This window comes from Leuresthes tenuis, unplaced genomic scaffold (genome assembly GCF_036924035.1).
Source record: "Leuresthes tenuis unplaced genomic scaffold, fLeuTen1.0.hap1 SCAF_23, whole genome shotgun sequence".
Lineage (NCBI taxonomy): Eukaryota > Metazoa > Chordata > Actinopteri > Atheriniformes > Atherinopsidae > Leuresthes > Leuresthes tenuis.
Genome location: NW_027325377.1, coordinates 23086821 through 23108081, shown reverse-complemented (window position 1 = coordinate 23108081; position 21261 = coordinate 23086821). Strand labels below are relative to the sequence as shown.

The 21261-nt window shown below is 42.9% G+C and overlaps 1 protein-coding gene across 5 annotated transcripts in view; it reads right to left on the bottom strand.

The window, feature by feature from the left end:
• dock4b (dedicator of cytokinesis 4b) overlaps positions 1–12988 on the bottom strand; it is a 92279-nt gene extending 79291 nt beyond the window's left edge. For 2 of the 5 annotated variants that reach the window (XM_072377105.1, XM_072377109.1), the window contains exon 1: positions 12725–12987. In XM_072377105.1, the coding sequence (XP_072233206.1) occupies positions 12725–12761 (37 nt within the window). In that variant the 5' untranslated portion in view covers positions 12762–12987. Of the gene's footprint in view, positions 1–12724 lie in introns of all 5 variants that reach the window. The other 3 variants (XM_072377106.1, XM_072377107.1, XM_072377108.1) reach the window with 2 other exon arrangements.
• Between the last annotated feature and the right edge of the window lie 8273 nt (positions 12989–21261).

The window sequence follows — 21261 nt, the reverse complement described above, 5'->3', positions numbered from 1 at the left end:
TTACGTACCCCTTCAATGCCTGCTGCTCCCACAGGGGGAGAAAGTATATAGATTCTAATGAGCTACAAAGAGACTTTAACGCAAAAGAATAGATCGAGACACACTGGGATGGTGCGCTGCCAGCTTGGCAGCTCAGCTCTGACGAGGAACTCCATGTAGACCAACAACTTTCCCTCTCCCTTTATCATCTTCTCACTTCCTGCTGCCTGGTCCAGCAAAGGAGCCAGGAGAAATGAGGGCCATTGCAACAGACTACAAATATTACATATTACCCCAGCCAAAGAGCATCAGTCAGGTTGTGATGACAACTGTCGATAGCTACCGGGTTCCTGTCACACTGACCTTGGGAATGCATTGAATGAATCAGACATCGACATATCGTGTGAACAGTGTTCTGTCATCAATACAAGAGCTGTTAGCACAAGCTGCAAACTAAAAGTTTTCCTGCTACAGTCCTGACAGCACCTGTTTTGTGTTATCTAACAGTGAGCTCTAAGCATGGCTTCTGTCTCTTGTTGTTGCTTGTGAGTTTCAGACGAACAACAGACTCTGATAAAAGAGTAAAAAATGCTGTAGGATCACATAACAGAAAAATTCCACTCAAGCCAAACGTTCTCCAGCCCCTGACAGCAGCCAATGTGTGCCAGAGATCACTTCTATCCAGACGCTGTCCCACCACAAAGAACCACTACCAATTGAATGATTGCGCTTAATGTACATATGATTAAAGGTTAGGCTGGAGGTTGGGAGGTGGGGGGTGGATGCAAATCCCAGTGATGCAGAAGGGATTTGTGTCCAGGATGCACTAAGGCTCCAAATGATGACACAAGTTAGTTTCAGAGTAAAGAATATCATCTTTCAAACTGCATATAGTTCATGTGTCTGTGTGTTTTTTTGTTTAAATGTGTCACATCGCAGCTCTATTCCTAACACAGCCAGCCACTGCTACCCAGTCAGTGATCCTAGGTGGTGATGGGGAGGTTACTGGTGCATTAGGACAGCCTGTGCAAAGAGGATTATGGCTGCCGTCCAGATGGGGGTCCAGGGGGAGCTTACGGGTGACGCATCAGCACTGATGATGTCTGGAAACATTCCCCTACCAATCGATGGCATGGCACAAGCCCATTCAATCACCACCATCACCTCTGACCTAAATACAAGCTGCAGAGGTGCAGCAGCTGCATGTTGCAAAATGTCAAATCCCTCTACCTGTAGATATTTTAATCAATGGATTAATTAAAAAGTAATTTAAAAAATGCTGGATATGAGCTGAAGTGTCAGCAGACAACAGCAGCATCCACAGCCATCCTGAACATATATCATAGATGTGTGCAGTCACACGTGCTCCATTTGTGCGTCAGTATTTTTAGCATTCCCAGAGTCATTATGTCAGCACAGCACAGCAGACGGCCCGGGTTGGTCTGAGCGAAGTGAGAAAAAGACAGGAAGGAAGACAATGTTTAGTTCTGCTGAAACATGGGCATCCGCTCAGGCATGCAATCCACTCACGTGGATCCTGGCCATGAGGAATGTGCTTTGCTCCTCAATACTTGAATTAAGTTTACATCTGAGGGTGATGGACTGAAATACACAACCTGTTTCTCTGCCGTAGATGGGCAGAGAAGCTCTTTAAGGGTCGGAAACAGGAGACACAACTCACTGATCTTAAGATATCCTTCACACTATTCTTTCATGTTAAACTAATGAAACAACATGAAAGCATCTTTCTTCAAAAAGCTCAAAGTGCTCCAAGACAGGAAGATGATACTGGGCTCTGTGATGACCATCGCAGACAAAATGGGACCACTGGGAGGTCATTAGGCTGTAGATAAATAGACAGGATGAAACATGATCCAAGAGGAGATTTCCACTATTGATCCGTTAACAGGAGAGATTACACTGTAGGAAAATACTTCTTGAATGCCTGGGATGCTATTTTTAAATCCAAATGTCCTTGGGAGTGAAACAGTGACAAAACTATGAAATTAGCAACACACATGCATGAATGTGGCCAGTCTCTAACAGGCAGCCCAGCTTTTGTACCATTTTATACAGCATCTGTATATTTTATTATACAAAAATATCCAGGGGCCTCATAAAGGTACAAAACCATCCACTGGCAGGGAAGCTGCTATAGGATCACAGTTTGTGCACATTTCCAGTATAGAACCAAACAATAACTCTTGCCTCCTGTCAACTCCTCTGATGTGCAGAACCAGCTGCCTGAGGTGTCCATCCGCCCTCATCACCCAGTCCAAGTGCTCTTGCTCCATGCACAAAGGCTTCCACAGTGGGGGTTTTCCTTTGCATTTCCCCTCCTGCACCCACACAAAGGGGATCCATTTCAGCTGCTTTTAGCAGGACCACTTTCCGCTTATAGTTCTTCACACTCCCTCCCCTGAGGGTTTAACAGGAGGGAGGAAAATAAAGGCACCAGGTGGATGTTTGGAGAAAGGTTAGGCTTGTGGCAAACAGGGGGCACTTCAAGTTAATCCCACCACAGCTGGATGGGTTTTTTTTTTGGAAGCTTGTCTGGAGGTAAGGAAACTGATACCAGTGCCTGGGGCGTGCCCGATTCCTGGTTTAGCTCCAGTGAGTTGTGGGCCAGCACGCTAATCGTGGTAAACATAAAACATATAAGCAAAAATAAGCCTCTCTTCTGTTCTGAGAAAATCAACACAACCATGTCTGTGGCTGAGCTTACTCACTAATCCCCTAATCAACCAAAGGGAGAATGACTGAAAGAAGGAGGAAACAAGATACTGCATAACCTGCTAATTAGTGAGCTTTAGATATTCTTTTTGGCAGATTTTTGTACCATTGGACAGAGCCAGGTAAGTTCCATGCCATTTTCAGCCCACTGTCATTGGAATTACATCAATCTTCTCATTTGATTCACAATAAAAGATTAATTAAGTGCATTCCCCATATTCCTATATGGGTACAGGTGTTTAAACATCCACCTACTACTCATTTCCAAGCTTTAAGGTTTCGTCTACTTGTCTTGTTTTCTCCAGAAGAGTCAGATGTGAGTATTTCATAAAAGGTCAAGCTGTTACTTTAACATGAAATCGCACTGAATACCAACTGCAACTCTCTGCGGTTCCTTCTTAACCACTTCCTCCCTGAAAATCACTTAACTCTGCTTAAGTCTGCTTGTGTCTATTATGAGAATGCAACAAAATGCATACTACACAGGTTGACACAATCAGATTTAAAATGCTGCCCATTATTTCGGTTGCAACTAACGGATCCTCGGTTTGGCATCACAGTTGTTAACGATTGCTGATTTTGAGGATGTTTTTCTTGTGGAAGAGACTTAAAGGGTTAAATACCAGGAGAAGAAAACCCTAGCCTTCTGAATCAACAGAAGAAATCCTCTGTGCAAGTTCCTAAAAAAGAACACAAACAAAGCGAATCAGCCCTACAATGCGCCACAGTGCCAACCTTTGGAGTTGCTGGAAGAATAGTGAAAAGGCCCCATTCAATCAACTATGAGAGGGAAGAAGGAGGAAGATAGTTGGTCTTCAAATTATCCCGTGGCTCAGATGTTATGCGTTCGTATCCATTTTTATTAATTCAAGGAAAACACATACTGCTTTCCTCTTAACAGAGTAAACATTTCAAACAGCAACGCTGCCTGGAGTGGGTTGAAAAAAGGAGATGTAAGAAGTGAAATGGGTCGCAGTTGGACGTTTAGTCAATCTGATTAACTAAACTGAGAACACCCACACAACTAATTTAGGAATTCATAAGAATCCCTCAACTGGGGGGAGCCAGACAGTTTCCAAGTAATCAGAACTTGGAGCTCTGTCACCGATATTGGAAAGAATCTCATATCAAAGTTGAAACTCATTGGTTCTCTTGGCATTTACGTCTAAATGAAGACAACAAACACCCCAATTCAAAACAATATTTATCTCCTCTCTAGAATAAAGTTGCTTCAATCAGCTGCATTTAGAGAAAGGAAAATCAATTGCAATCAGCCTGAATACATGAGTCTCCTAATCTGGCTGAGGAAAGCAGTCAGCACGAGGGGCGAGCAACACCCTTTAGAAAGTTAACCTGACATTAAGCTGGCTTTCCTGTCTGTGTGCAGAGAGAGGAAGTAAGGGGAGCTGACGGAGGAGTGGGGTGGATGACAGGCAGCGAGCCAGCATATCACATGCAGAGGAGACTGAGAATCATCGTTTCAACGGCAAAGTGAGAGCCGGAAACACATCGCTCGCACACACAAACCTCAAAGGGGATAAAGTGCAAATGTAGAGGCCATACACACACTGGTTCAGCCGCAGCGGAGGTGTACACACATGCACACTTATGTACACAGCGAGCAGGTAATAAGACAGATCACAGCAGCCAAGGTCAGAGAGAAATCAGCCAAGTTGCAGCTGATCCTCCCACAGTGATCTTAACAAAGAGACACAGAGAGAGTGACGGAGGTGTGGAAAGCAGCTGAAGCTCAGGATCTGAACCGATCAATTTCACCACAGTCAATATACACTAATATGACATGCCTGCGGTGTGGATGTGCTCGTAGCAGTATTTGCAGAGAAGATTTTGATGGTCAATGCTGACATTCAAACATGCTTTGATTTAATTAACTGTACACTAAGCAAAAGACGGAACAAAACAAAGAAGATAAATCATTCCTCTGTTATATAAGCAACAGTGTCATATACCTCAATGATAAAACAGACACCAAGGACACACACTTAACTGGACCTGAACCAAACCCAGGGAAACATGAGTGCGCCATCTGTCCACCTGCTCACACATTCCAGTAAAAAGGAGATGGATTTCTCAGTCTTTGCTTCGACATTGATACACGTTCAGCTTTTACATGAAGTTTGGTCGACTTGTCATGCCTAAAGTGTATCAAAGGGATATTTCACAATAACTTTTAACAGTTTAATGTAAGTCTCACATGCCCCAAGATTCTTTATTCCAAGGTTCAACCCAAAATATCTAAGCTCTATTATATTATTAAGCTCAAAGATGAACTGACTGATCCAGCATGACTGGTCCAGATTACAGACTGATTGTTGGAACATGCTTGAAAATGTGCTGAAGTGCTGATTATCCAGTAAAACATTCATCACCTGACAGTAAGAAGCACATAATGGAAAACTTCCTACTCTCAGCCACCCACTAAAAAGCTTGCATGGTTGGGTGGATCCACTTAAACTAAACAGCTTAGGTCCACTATCTAATCTTGTTTTGAATGAATGAAACCGTTCCAGGGTTGTAGGCCTGACATTGTGAATATGTTGCCCTGCGAATAAATCCCACAATTATCTTGTAGAATGGTGAAATTTGGAGAATGAACAAATCAATCCATGGATGCTTTGGTTTGGCAGCCACAGTGTCAGCAGATTTAACCATCAAAATGAGTATGTTGTCATTACAACCGAAGATAGTTTACCATATATCCTGAAGACTGTGTCTTACATTGGAGAGAATAAAGACATTTTATTCATCCATCCCCATTTGAAAAGAAAAAGCCACCCACCAGACTCTTTAGATACATATTAAGAAGTCCACGGCTGACTAGTTTCAGTTGCTAAGCGAGACAATCACTGTTCTGCGAGGAGATTAAGCAAACAGTCCAATGATGTTTCTGGCTGCTGCTGTGCTTAAAGCTCTGTACTATCACTCTAACTGAATGACTTAACGATCTAGATCAAACAAAGCCAATTGATTTGGAGCCGAGTATGTTGCACAACAAAGCGATCTAGAATGTCTACTGCAGGAGAGGCTCTACCCCAAAGCCAGAGGAGTGTTTGTGGTGCTCAGTCATCTTCAGATGTGCAGTCCACAGAGGCTGCTGTGAACACACAAACATGCACACAGGTATCATCAGAGGGACTCACACTGTATGTGGGCATATTGGGGACAGGTGAGTATGGATTGAGAGCAGAGAGAGGGGGAGAAAATGATGCATGTGGAAGAGAAACAACGTTGAAACAGGCTCCAGACAGACAGAAAGAAGTGGGCTGTCGAGAGAAAGAAAGAAAAGCCAGACAGAAACTAAATGAGCGAGTAGAAAGCAGATAATAAGATAAGGGTCACCGCTGTGTGACTGTGGAATCATCTCACTAGAATGGAAGGTGAGTGGAGGTGGAGAGCAAACGGACAAAAAAGAGGGCAAACAACAGGAAGCCGATGACCGCAACAGAAAGACAAAAGCATTTTGTTTTAATTAAGGCACAAAGGAGCAGACATGGAGACTTAGGTGAAGGCAGTAAAGTTTGGGCACCACCGCTCGATGAACGCCCCAGCCAAGGTCGAGCAGTGGCGTCACCAGCTTTCAGCCTAGGAACCTTCCACCTCCCTTCCTCTGTCTCCGTCTCTCTCGCCTGCACTTATCCTGACGTTCGCTCTGCTGATAACTCCTAACAGCGTGCTAAGTGACCTGAGCTGGACGGTGATGCTTTTAAGAAGAGCTGAACAAACTTGAGCTGCACGTGAGACCTGAACCCTTTAACATGGGTGAATTCAGGCCATGTTAATAAATGTCTCATTGAACCACAAAAAGTATACAACTAGAAATCACATTGTGGTGTACAGTAAGTGCTTTCTTTAGTCATAGTGGCAGTAGGAAATATTGGTCTGTTGCTTGGTCTACCTCTTTTTACTCAATGATGTTTTATCTGCACTTTTGGTCAAAAGGAGGTTTCTCGCCTGTTATTTTGTGTCACATCAACTTAAAGATTCAAAAAGCCTGTCAAAAGGGTCTAATATGTGAAACAGTTCCATCGAAAACAAAATACGGTGCCTTTGCATGGCAGGAACATCTGCAAACCCCTTCATTTGTGTGTCCACACTGCAGGAACTGCGGCTGATTGTAGTAGATAGAGCTGCTTTTTTAAGGGTCTTTCCTAGCATGAGGATAAAGTCTATGAGGCTGCTGGATGGTAACTGAATGCAACTGTCTGGTGAGGCGACATCAGTGCACAGTAACTGGTTTAATGTACAAATGCAACAGCAGAACCTACCATTACATTATAAGGGCCTCAAAGAGCCACAAGGAACTGTTTGGGTTGATTGTACATATTCACCTACCAGCAAAACTTAGATGCTCCCATCAGGCTTAGATGCTCTCACAATATATGTACTTATATCAAAACTGGTTTATTACACATGTGAGGAATGAAGCTGTGCGTGTCTTGGTCACAGCACCTATATACTTTGCTATCAATAAAAAGCACAGGACTGAGCTATGTTAGGTATCAAAAACATCTAACAGCTTAACCAGACTGCCTTTACCAAATCCTAAATTAAATAAAAGACCAAAAGAAGAACGGGTGTGGTAAGTTTTCTGCAAGCCAGAAGTTCAAACAAGAAAAAGAATAAATGATATTCCAGATCAAAACAAGAACTGGACCAAAGCTTTTCTGCTCCTCATCTCAAGTGTGATTGTATGAAAAAGTCACCTCCACACTCAAGAAGCACCAGGGTAATTTAAGACAAAGACAACCCCAACGATTAGCTCTTCACATTATTAAATTATGCACATGTTCCTTAAGCAAGTCGTGACACATTATTATCCATCAATAATACATTAATGGAATAAGATTTAAACTCAACAGACCATCACATCTCCTCTTTATTGCCATATCTATAATTAAGTGAGCACACTGGTTTTCGACACTTGAGGGTGGGCAGAGGTAGGGAGGTTTATGGGTGTACGGAAGCTTTGGAGTCACTCTGATGCTGTGGGTCACACAAATCAATGATCACTTCCTTTATGGTCAATACTCGCAAGCTCATATCACAGCCGCAGGCCACAGATAACTGATGCCAGCCCAGGCAATCAGTTTCCTGCCATGAAAGACCATAAAGACAAGTGTCTCTTGATGCATAAACATCTCTTCTCACCTGCCAGTCACAGTTATTGTCAGCAGCGGACGCCCTTAGTTTATGAAAATGGCATGTCAGTCATTTTTCCCCCATCAGCCCACACAGACGAACACCAAACACACACACATGCAGCAAACCCATCCGTTGCCTCCACTGCAGGCTGCGCTGCTGATCAGTTAAGCTGCTGAATTCCTAATAAGATATATTCCATCAACCTCTCTCACACAGGAATCGTGGACTGATATCAAGGAAAGGAAACAGAACCGCTCTGCAACAGCTCAAAGTATTTCATAACAGTGATGCTAACCAAAGGAAAACAGCTCTAATATATTTAATCGTCATTTTACTTTCATACAGCTTAAATATAATTGCAAGTATTTGCATTTGAAATAACTTCAAGATGTCTGCCATTACACCCCATTAGCACAGCATCTGTTCATAAATAAAAATGACAGCACATTTCTTAAAAGACCCAGCAGTGAACTGGTCAGTAGATAAACTAATCCATTGTCTGTACCTGCGCAGGATATTATTGTCACCAGGCAGAACAATAATTCATGTATTCAAATATCCATTAAAAATACCATATGCATTTGTGTTAGACGCTCAATGCCCCTTACAGTGAGCGTGCATGACTGCCAGAGCAGAGGAAATGCAGCAAAGCTCCCCCCAAGCTGCCCATCTCAATGTGGACAGGCAGTTACAGCATACTGGTTTGTCTGTGATTCACTGGAATATCCCACAGTGTGATAAGTGCACAAAGCATTAAAGAGAGACATGACCAATATCACACGGCCATCTCCACTTCCTGTGTTGGGTGCTGCTGAATAGGAACAGACAGACAATGATTTTGAAGCTTTATTTTTTTCTAAATGAGGGCTCCGTAATAAATGGAGCATGATTTAATTGAATAATAAACAAACCAGCAAGGGCATTTCTTCAATGCAATCCATGTTTGTACGACAGTGGCTATTGTTGTCACGGTGAATCAGCGATGAGTAAACGCACACTGATCCCGTCATAAGTCACATGTCCATGTGGACTTATTTAACCTTTACACAACAGCTTGGCTATAGCAGAGGGTTGCATGGCTATCTTTCTACTTTGCTATATTGTGTGTTTCTTTATGCACAAGTGAGCCTCTGACAGTCTCCTTCTGTACTGAGTAATGGTTTTCGACTACTCAATGTGTAGATTTGTGTGCAGCTAGACAGGAAAAAGGGCTCTATCTCTTCTGATGGAGACGAAGCAATTACAAGCTGGTAGGCTTCGCCTGGCCACGCCCCCTCCCCCCACCATCGCTCCTACATCGCCCTGGGGCTTGCTGCATTAAGAAATCATGGGTATAATGGTGGAATGGGCCTCGGGGCCCCTTTCAAAACAACCTGCTAATCCCCCGTGGAGTAGGGGATAAGGGTGGGGGGTGTTGAATTTAAGGGTAACAGGGCAAGGCGGCCGCCCCGACAATGAGTCCACCCCTGACACGCGCCAGCACCCTCACCAACCCATCACCACCCCCCCAGCATCCCATCAACCACAGCGACATCCTTCCAAGGGGACCGGCGATGTCAGCCATGGGAGAACAGGAAAGCCCCAGGCCTGATGTTTGCCCTCCATCTCGTTCAAGGCCCCGAGCAGAAGCACTGAGTCAGACCGCTGCGCCACTCTGCCTCTATCTCATGCTGCTAGCCTCTGTTTCTACAGCACTCTGAGGAAGAGGGAAGGAGCTTTTCCAGTCAACCACTAGCAAAGAATTCAACTTGCACCAAAACAGATCCGAAGCAGCTCGTTAAAATGGTTTAATTACTTGTCTAAATCGTGAGGAGCAATGACACGCTTGATTGGTTGTATCAAAGGGCCTTAATAAGGAGAAGGGCTTCGCCCTGTCTAACATCTACCCTCCGTAAACACGACACAATTCAGCCTCAAGTGTTTTCTGTAGCCAGTGAATGAGTCAAAGCATGTTTGTCTTCCCTGGCATTTGTGAGTATCTATCGAGCACTGAACAGACATCTTTGGGTATGTCCATCATCAGAGATTCAGTATTTCAAATTATTATCATGACCTCATGTCTCTTCCTATCTCCTTCATCCTGCATACTGGCAACGCGGACCATCTCCACACTAAGATGCTCCTTCTTTGTCCGAATCCCAGCACGTTTGTTTCTAAATCAGATGACACCATCATCTCATTAATCTTCCAACGTTCTTGTTTGAGCTTAAAAACCAGTAATCATTCCACTGGTGGGCTAATGGGCGTCGTAATACCAACTCGCCGAGAGTCCATTCATATTTCATGAGAGGCAGTGGCTCCCGTCGTCCCTGAGCCCCCGTTCCGCTCTTAAGGCGAATCTACATCAAACACTGCAACCTTCCAATTAGAGAGAAAGATGTTCTCATCTCATCCCGATTTTAGCCAGACATCAAATGCTTCTGCCAGGATTCAGGGAGTTCCAAGCCCTCTTAATGACCCAGTCTCCCTGTCAAAAGGGGACAAATAGTTTGCTGAAAGCACCTGGAGGAGATTACATTTAAAATGACTAAGGCGGGGACTTGTTTGCTCCAATATTTAGATATCAAACCGATTCTACAGCAAGGATCATCTTAAAAGGGTGGAAAGAGAAAACACCCAACTCAGGTGCAAATTACTGAATTAGCTCAAGTTGCAGAGAGATGGCTATTCCTTCTGATTCCGGGTTGGGATCAACGATCACTGCTGGAACGAGGCTATGATGTCACAAGGATGTGTTTCCGTGCCAATCAAGCGAACTATTTGAAAACCAGCTAATCTGATGACACTGGCTGCTGTACACCAAGTCAGAAGACTTTAGAAAACTTACCCTTAAACACCTTTCTAATATCAGAATGAAGCAAGGTTTCACCAAAGAATTAGGCAAAAACTGTCTGTCCTACATTCATATTTAGTCCGTGCCATAGCTGACCAAGTGAAAAAAAGGCAAACCTTCAATTTATTTTCTCTCCAACCATCCCCAATGAGAGCAGGCTGTTCACCCAGCCTTCAAATGTGACACAAACAAAAATGTTTTTGTCTTTTGATGTGGCGAGGCAACATCATACAAACTTCCAGACCCTTAAGACACTCCTTAAAGCACACTACAGCGCCTCGAAAGTCTGCACTGATTCGTTTGATCCGAAAGAATGAATAAAATCCTCCAGGCCAATCACCCTGCTGAAGCTCAAGTCTTCAAGCTGCCGTCATCACAGCTGAAACTAACGTGAGCCACAGAAAAACTCCCCATCCGATCTTTTTCTCCATGCGTCTCCTATTTGTGCATGTGAGTGCACATATGCGTGGACAATGTGAGCAGAATTTCAAAACAGGAACACAGACTCCTTCCTCAAAAAGACACGGACCAAGGAAGAAGTGTGCCGCTGCCAACACATGTCTTAAAGAATAAATCACAGCCAATTAAAAGAGTCTTATTGTTGTTATTGTGGAGGGGAAAAGGATAAAGAACCTAAATCCCATTAACTGGGCTCCCTCTAGCAATGTGGGGACAATGGCGAGTATTTAGCTTTCAAAATAAATGTGCTTCTCTTATCCAGCCAAGTGAACTTTGACAGCGGGGTGTGGGTTTAAGTAGCTAAGTGAAATAAAGCTATTTGGTCCTATTAAAACATGGACGCAACAGGCTCTAGAGAACTGTGTGCGGCACAGGATTAAATACACTGTAATGCAATGTGACTTTGGTGAGAAGATGAGCACTTATATGGATGAGGAAGGGAAACAGACAACACAAGGGGAAAATTGTGTAAAGCAGTCAAATGACAAGGCGAGTGTGTGGTTCGTTGAACTGATTTCAGAGCACTGTGGCAAGGTTTGCCTGGTGAATTGTTGGACATTTGGCAGCATTTATAGCTTTTAAAATGCAACTACAGAGTTTACATAGAAGGGAGGGGGTATCCTGAGGCCATAAAATGGGAGGTTTATTAGTTTTTTATTAGTTTTTAAAGGCACTTCCTAACATCTAAAAATCACGATTGGTTTTCATCGAAACTGCTGAGGCGTGTAGGGGTACACGGCGTCACACAGAGCATACGGTATCTCAGGGGAATGATATTATGAGATATTTAAGCCTCCTCTCTGCGGCCCTATCTCAATGAGCCCCATTTTATAAGACGGGCAGAGAGGAAATTCCAACCACGCCAACAGGACATGAGTCTGTGTGAGGTTTCTCGCAACATTTGGCTCTGGTTGCGTTGTTTGTCTCACTTGAGCGTTTGATCCTGAACCCCCGACTGTCTGGAACAATGCGCTGTAGGATGCAGACATTTCCAGGACCTCTGCAGGTCCAAGGCGATCTCAGACCCAGATACAACAGGGTTAATGGGGATTACTTTATTTTTTAATTGTCTTCTTTTTTCGTAGATATGCATCTATTTCGAATAAATGGCAGCTGTTTGGCAAGAAACAAATACCAAAATAACAAAAAAGAGGCTGAGATGCAGCGACGGACTGTGCCAAGCTGTTTCCCCCCCATTCAAACAAGCAGAGCAGTAAGAGGAGCGAAAATACAGCTCTCTGGTTTGTAACGTGGCAATGCAAAGGGATGAAAGGGCAAAACACACGCACACGCACAAATAAGAGAATAGAAAAAATAATAAAAATGTAGCTGTGGCAACTGGGAAACTAGAGGAGGTCAGAGCGACGATCCCCGTGCTTTGCAATGTGGCACTCAGCTGAGATCCAAGCTCCCATCACGGGCTGTTTGGAGGAGCGTTGATGCTGCCACAAATAAAAACAATCAATCATACACCTCCATCCGCACAATAACGCACATGCCCTGCAACTGGAAGCGGAGCGCAGCAGTTTTCCAACAACAAAAATGTAATAAACTTACCGACGCCGTATTTTTCTTTTTCTGTAGGTATCCACATGGTTGCGATCGGCGCATTTAAGTTATTAGCAGCGAAATGCAGGATCTGGGGTCTGCGTAACGCATTCTATTGGTGTGCTTTCCTCCGGTCCGTAGTAGGAGTCATTGTTTAGGTTAAAGAAGGAGAAAGCGTCGCCTCCGCCGCCGCCGCCGCTGCTGCTGCTGGTAGTGGTACGGAGACGTGCTGCCTTTAGGATCTGTGGGAAATACGAAAACAAAGAGGGCCGGCTCACTTGGAGAGCCCAGATTCAAATGCCTAAAATCGCTCACTTGTGACGAGATTGAAGAGAATGAAAGTTGAGCGATGTTTTTATTTGGTTTAGCCTATTTAAACGTTTAGTTTTCATTCCAAAATCCGTCCAAAATATTGAATAATAACTTCGTTTAATCGCGGAAAACCGTTGTCATCCCTTGGAAAAAACCCGAGTCGTGTATAATGCCAAAAGTTATACGTCACAAATTACCATAGTAGTAGTTATTGGGTATAAAGCCATAACGCAGTGTCACAGGTCGATAGGCTGCCCAGTGATGTATGACAAAAGCAACAACGTTTTAACAACTTTATGCTTACGTAATGTCTATTCATAGCACCTTGTAGGTGTGAAGACATCTCACAGTTATCACAAATGTAGGCTACAGTAAAAAGTCATACATTCATAGATTTGTGTCTGCGAAGCCAAGCTTTGTCCCGCCACCTGCTTCTCTTGCTTTTGAGTTAGAATAAAAACATGTACAAATATCACTAACATATAAATAGCTACAGCCGTATTAGCCTTTTTCTGAGAGAAAAAGATTAGCAGATAATTAATTTGAAGGAAACCGCAATCTTTTTTTCCATTTAACATGCAACCCTGAGTTGCCTAAACTAATGGCAAACTAATGAAAAGCTATGTATGTAAAAAGTTAATGTTTTATTAATTGAGAACTATAATTAGTCATTCGCCCTTTAAAAGGATCCTTATACACCCAAAATGCCCTTTCTCAAACCGAGGATTCAGCAACATGTCGAGTTATATCATGTAATATCACGGTTAATTGAATATGCAAGAGGCGCTTTAACTTAGGAATCTCTGAGTGGTACTTGAACGCAGCGTCATCACACAACACACTGATAAACTGGAGCAATGCATTATGGGACTTGTAGTAGTACGCAACGTAGGTCCCTTTATCCCGTCCTCTTTGCACATTTGGGGTGTTTATTGTTCGTTTTTGGGTCTTTTTGGTTAACTCCAGAATCAAATATTTTTATTTAATTATATTTGAGATATATTCTAGAGCCACAAACCAAAGACGATATTAAAAAAACAAACATCCAAATTAAGCTACAGAGACTTATTACAGGCCTTTATTGTCAGGATACGGCTGCAGAACATGACCTTGGAACAGTGGAGAGTCTTTTGGGGCAGAAGCCTTCTTGTGGGACAGCTAGTGTATGAAAAATACATGAGACTCTGGGAGGAGGAAGCAGAAAACTTGGGGGGGGGTATCCACAGTGAAAATTAAAGACCTCAACACACAGGAAGACACTGACTGAGTTTGTGCATGCCCGTCTCTGTTTTTCAGTGAGCGCACATGCAGCAAACATCACACTTCTCATATAAGCTGGCTGCTCTTCATATGTTCATGCAACAAATCATTTTTTCTCTCTGTACTCACACTTACCACCACCTGCCTTGCTGGTGTAGTCGGCGTTGTATTCGAGTACAAAGGATTTTTGCAAAGACCCATTCTGATGCATGTTCACCTCTCATTCTGCAAACGGCACATTAGAAGGCTTTGAAGTGTCAAAGGTGACTCTTTTCTCTCTGTCTCATCACCAGCTTGCATGTCCACTTACCCATCCAGCTTTGTAGTTTATATGGTGAATTATGAATGGATGTGCCATGAAAAAGCAAGCATCCCGAGGGATGCTGCTGGCTTTGCAGGTTGAAGTGTGTAACACACTCTCAGGGCACCACCGTCCATGCTTCACCATCTAGTTTTTATTCTTTTTCTTCATATTAGTTCAACAATGGGTATCGTGGTTGCACTGCTTCATCCTCATCCTGTGATGTTTCTCGGAGCGGTCAGGATTGCACGTATAGTTGAGGTGTGGAGGACTGATGGAATGCTCCACTCCACACATGAATAAATCATGAACCAGAGCGTAAAGTAAGACAGAAACCCCATGGATACACCCCAGAGAGGACAGGAGATTGGAGCCAGTCTGCACTTTTGTTCTATATAGAGAAAGCAAGACTTTCTCCTACATCACCGGGTCAACTTGAGCTGCCTTCACATTTAATGTCGTGATAAAGGGGAGGAGATGAGAATGTGCCAAAGAAAGCCTAAAAACATTAGAGATGAGACGAGATAATGATATGACCTGCTGGCAGGTAAATCCAGATATAAAGGAAAAAAAACCTTACTTCCACTATAATGAGAGTAGTCACTATGTAGGCTGCTCTACTTGCCTGTTTTCCATTTACATCATACATCAAGTCCACTTTTAAGAGATATTCTTTATTTCTCCACCACCACATAGTAATCATTGGTCCACTTAAAGTACATTTAATGTAACTGAAACAGCTCATTGGGTAAATTGTGTTAGTTTTAACACTGAGTTAATCTTACCTATATGTAAATACAATCCCTTTAGTGTCTAATGTTAACGTATAGGGCGCCAGGTTATTTCCTGCCAGTTTATCATTTCCTCTCAGTTCAGTTTTCACAAGTGATTTTAATGAAAATTGGTTGTGAAAGTTGTGATTTTCACTGTATAATGCACAATCCTACAGCTGCACTCCAAAAACATTGTTTTGAATAGTTTAAGTTTGCCCCTCACTTCTCACCAGCTGCCTATTTTTCAATGGATTTTCTTGAAATTTGCCCCGAACACCTAGAAAAACCCTGCTGTCGACTTGCAGTCTTACAGCTGATTTTCATAAATGGAACAGATTGTATTCTGTGTGATACAGTCGCCCGGTTTCACTAGAAATGGGTACTTTTGTCCAGTTATCCAAAACGTAGAAGTGTCACAATCCACGACTGTAAATTGTAATATCTGTAAGGTTGTTTTTATGGTTGTTTTTAGCCCGTAACCATTGATTTTTTGGTGTGTTTTCCTGGACGATCTTATAAAGTGACATCACATCTGTAACATCACAGCCAGTAAGGTAAAATAACTGAATAAAGGAGCAATATGACACTCAACCAGGTGACTTTTAGATAAGATTCACCTTCAGCATTCATAGATATTGATGATTCCAACCAAGTTCAATGAAAAACTTTTGATCTGTGAGGCTTAGAGCTGAGTGATGACATTTAGCATTAAGCCAAAAAAAAAAGTGAATCTTTGGGATTTTGCAAAGTCAAAAGAACTTGATCAAAGTTTTCTTATGAATTCACCACGTGAACTGAGGAGGTTGGGTGAGATGGCGCACAGTAACCCAGCTGTGAGTCCACATGCTGACAAAGAGTGATGAAGTAACAAATACAAGGCTGAGGATTGGGAAAAGAAAAAGAGTGAGAGGGATCAGAGGTGGCATATCTGCTTACTGGCCACACTGTGAGAGGATTATCCTGTCGGACTGAGGGCATGTTGAGTCACCCAGCTTTCTGTTCAAGTGCTATATGTATTTTCTCCTTTCCTTCGTCTTCTTTTGCTTTGTTCCCTCCCAGCGACCATACATTTCATCATCTTTGCCCTGAATTTCATCAGGAAAACCCAAATGTTCCTTGCAGGGCATCGGAGGATAACAAAGGGATGGTGGAGTCGGCCGTTGTCACAGAAAGTTCTGCTAGTCCAGATGGGCCATTAAGATTGCTGAGCATTTCCTACACTCAGTCACCAGGCTCTTTTCCACTTTGGCCCGTGGCCATGAATATAAGTAACATCTGTGAAACGTAAAGCATCATGGTTAGGGGAGGAAACAGAAAAGAAATGCTTTTGACTTCATAGCTTTTGGAACAAGTTGTAGCACATAAAGGAGAGTAAAGAGTAAAAGCTTTCAGGTTGGCTCTTATTTCTTGCTTGTCATCCAAATACGACGTGCTGACTTGTAACATCCAAAAGTGGAACAGCATACAGTAAGGCTGATTTACTTTGCTGGACGAATGGTGCAAAAATGACACCGGCTTATCTCGAGGGACCACTGCCTATCAGCTCCTCTCAGCACTTCTCAGCTTTGATTTAATTCACACCAGGAAGTGTGGGTCAGATGAGAGAGGGGGGGTGAACATATGCCTCCCTCAGCTCACACACAGCAGGCCATATCCTCACCTCTAGTAGAAACAGGCCTCTAAATATAGCCATGAAAATAGGCTGCGCCTTACGTGAAAAAACAACCCTCGCTGTACATTCTACCATGTGAAGACTGGATTTTACACCTGAATACCTCTGATGAAGAATCTTCATGTAGAAGAGGTGACCTTAATTGCTTCCCATTTACACTGTTTAGTTCTCTTTGCTGATCTTGTGCTGTTATAATCTGCTCATAAAAGCCCAAGCATCACATAAACATGTGAATTATTCACACACATCACACAAAAAGCTATTGTTAGATGTTTAAATCTTCTGTAACAGCCAATGAAGTTATTTTATTTCCATAGAAGCATTAGAAACAATTAAATGAAAAACCCAACCTTGAGCTTTAAACAGAGGATAAGAAAGCAAGACTGACAATATGCCTCATTTCAGATACGTTTATTATTGCACTTTTATTACCTGCATGCATAGCAACAGACTCCAGACAGGTCGTTGTCCCCTCATTTCAAACACAGCAGGAAAGGCTGGGTACCATCTCTTAATAGAAGGATACATCTCTGTGGACCAACTACAGCGCCATCAATCCTCAATTTCAGCATTTTTTTGGCTCTCACTGTCAAACCTGAAACTACGAGTCAGCAGTGGATCTGACTGAGTTCTGATGGTCACTGACAGACACAACAGAGCTGGACAATAATCGATAATTGTTGCATTTGTTGCTGAATTTACTCTTTCTTATCAGTGTGCTGGTGATAAAATTTGACTGTCAAACCCTCTTGTTTGAACATGGACACCTGTGGCTCCAAACAGACTGAGCTGTCATCCGCCGAATACAAAACTCAAGGCCTGAAAACGGCAGTTGACAAGCGGATGGGTGACATCCTGGTGTCTGTCCTTCTCGTACGCATGAAACTCGCTGACCTTTTCCTGGCCATCAGATGGGATGCAGATTTAAGGCTTTGTTTTGTAAATTGTGGGCTACATGTGCATTTTAATGGAATGTGCGTCACGTTTCATGGAAAATGATGGCATGCCCTCTCCAGGTAGGGGGAGAGAAACTACCCCAGGTGGAGGAGTTCAAATGTCTTGGAGTCTTGGAGGAGGGATGGTGAGGTCAGCCGCAGACTGGGACAAGCGGCAGCAGTGATGCGGTCGTTGTACCGGACTGTTGTGGTGATTTTCCAGGCACTTTACAGCCCTACCCTCACCTATGGTCATGAACTCTGGATCGTGACTAAAAGAATGAGGTCACGCTTCAAGATAGGGTGAGGAGTTCAGCCGTCCGGGAGAGGCGGCTTGAGAGGAGCCAGTTGAGGCGGTTCGGTCACCTGATCAGGATGAATCCTGGTCGCCTTCCTTTGGAGGTGTACCTGGAACAACCAACTGGGACACGGCCCCGAGGTTGGCCTGGGACTGGCTCGGGGTCACCCAGGATGAGCTGAAGGAAGTAGCGGGGCACAGGGGTGTCTGGGCTTCTGTACTCTCCATATTGCCACCATGACCCCATGTGGACTAAGCGGTTAAGAAGATGGATGGATGCAAATGTCATGTCTTTTACTAAATACCGCCTTTGCCTCTCTGCCAGACTGGGACGACAAGCAAAATATATTTATCTATCACTTTTGATTCCCCCTATTTGTTGACATCTGTGTGAATGCTCATCCATTTTGAAATGACAGTTGTTGGATGTTTTATGATTAAAGTATCAGATGTAGATTTCTGTCCTTTGGACCACAACTAAGTTCAGAAAACGTCATCACCTCTGAGATATTCAGTTGGGGTGTTGGACTGGCCAGCAGTTGCCATCCCCTAAACGACACCATTGTTGCAGCATAAAGTTGTGCACTGTTACATAACATTCTTTATCTTAACAGCATGAATGATAAAGCTGCTCCTTCAAACTGTGATTCGGCTGAATTTAAAAATAGACCTTCGTCTTTCTCCTTTCCATCAAAGCAGAATGCACCACAGATGATGTGTCGTTGTTGTTTTGAAATGCAAAAATTGCCCACAGTCACAGCTGACGAATCCCACTCTGCACAGAAAAGGATCCTGTTCCCTGCAAGTGTTCACCGTGGTGATGAAATGTTCCTCTCGTTTTCCACATCCAATCAACTTTAACTGCTTCTCTCAAAACATTTACAATCAAAAAGCTCATGAGGCCCAGCGGACAACCATGATCCAATTATTTCTCATATTGGATAATTTCTTCCCAGCAGCTTTTCAGCTTTGAAATGAAGAATCTTTGAGGCACGTGGACTCTAATATTGTTTCCAGAGAGGAACAAGCTGTGTACAACAGAGCAGATGAGTCCTAACCAACAATTCTTGGCCACCATGACAATCATCGATGATTTTTATTTCAAACTGAAGCTGTAAGTGACTGTAAGTGCACCTGCAGTCCATGATGATTCAGGTATTGTGGTTTGAGTCATGACCAGATGTTGGAAAAAGCCGCTAGAAACTATACAAGTGATTTAACTACGACTAGAATATTTAAAATAAGATTATTATTTGAAAAGCTTAATCTTTTTCTTATATGTTCTCCTGAAAGGAGTGTCCGTAGTGCCAAAAAGTAATGAATGTGAAATGTAGTTTATGGCTTGGACAGTTTTTATTACCAATATCTGATTCCCAAATTCAGAATAAAGACATAAAGAGCGCTACAACGGCTTTGACTGTCCTGTGATGGATATCGGTACAACTTGTAACACTCCCCAAAAACGGCACAACATCTCCTCAGGTTACAGTTCTTGGTTCATGGTAACAGCAGGGCATTAATTGCTGTGTTTTTATGACCACCATGTTCTGCGGGGCTCCCACATCCCTCATGCTGTTGCACATCGAGGGTGCAATATTACAGTATACAGCCACCTGGACCCCAACACCCACAAGTGACAGTATTACTGTGTCTGGGAACGCACACATGTGCATACACGCGCATTCATATTGGACAGATGGCTGTCATAAATGGCTGTATCTGTTAGCAGGTTGAAAGCACTGCTTGGCAATGTGTCCCTTTCACACACCCACCAACCAACATGCGGCATACATCACATGTCATCTCATTTACACACACATACAAACAGTGGTTTAGCCTGAATAGAAAATGATTTGATGCTAACAACATCTGTTAGGAACTTTAAAGTCAATGTGTCCTGAAGTAAGACCAAGAATGAGCTATTCCTCTCAGAAGTGCCATTGTTTTATTAATCTTTTTAAAAATTGCTTTGAAATGAAAAGTGAACCATGCAAGAATGGAAGCCTTAACTGGTTTAGTGATAGCAGCTTAATCATTTAGGAAATAAGTAACAGACGTTCCCATTCCTAAGTAGGTTGGTGTTATTTGACAGAAGCAGCTGGGTAAAAACTAGAATGATTCACGGTGAAATCAAATATCACAACTGTTAGACTTTAAATCTACTGATTTGTGCTCCAGGCAAAATATCTGCTTTCAGAGGTTTGAGGGGTTTGGTGGAGGACTTTCAAGTGAAATAGTGATGAAACATTTGGGATGGACACAAATCTTGAACTTTTTTTTAACATCTCTTTGTGGGACATCGGGTTCATCTGTCCATGTTCTGCCACATTACAGGTTTTCCAAACCATAACCAAGTAGTTTTTAATGCCTAACCTTAACCTTGTAGTTTGTACTGTGTAAAACTGTTACAGCAAGCTAAATGTAACTTAAAAGGTTTGCAGTTGGGCTGCGAATTAAACGATTCCCCAACCAACCTGACCTCTAAATATAGACCGCATTGCCTCCAAAATGAGATGCAACAGTCCTTTTGTTAATATGTGAGATAGCTGCGAAGCCCGAGTGGCTGAATAAGTGGCAGATGGCGAATGGCTTCCAGCAAACCCTCCTGTTTATTCACAGAGTGCAAAAATGTACAAACAAAAACTACATGACTAACAGTCAACTAGTTCAACTAAACATAAATGAACTCAAACAAGCCAAAAATAAGCTACATGCACCCAGTTACATGGTCACGATCCTCTCCCTTGCTCAGACAAAAGGTCAGGTCTTAAATACCCTCAGGATCCTCATTATAAATTGGCTTCCTTGGACTCTTCCACCGAGACAGGTAAGTCAGTTCTCTGCAGGTTTACACAGTACAATGAATATCTCCGATATACCTTATGTAAACTGGTGTGTGCACAGTCTTTCAGCCCTAAAACAAACAGAATAGAAAAACAATTTTTATAACTGAATGAAACCAAATATCTTCCCTCACACTTGGTCTCTTCCAGTG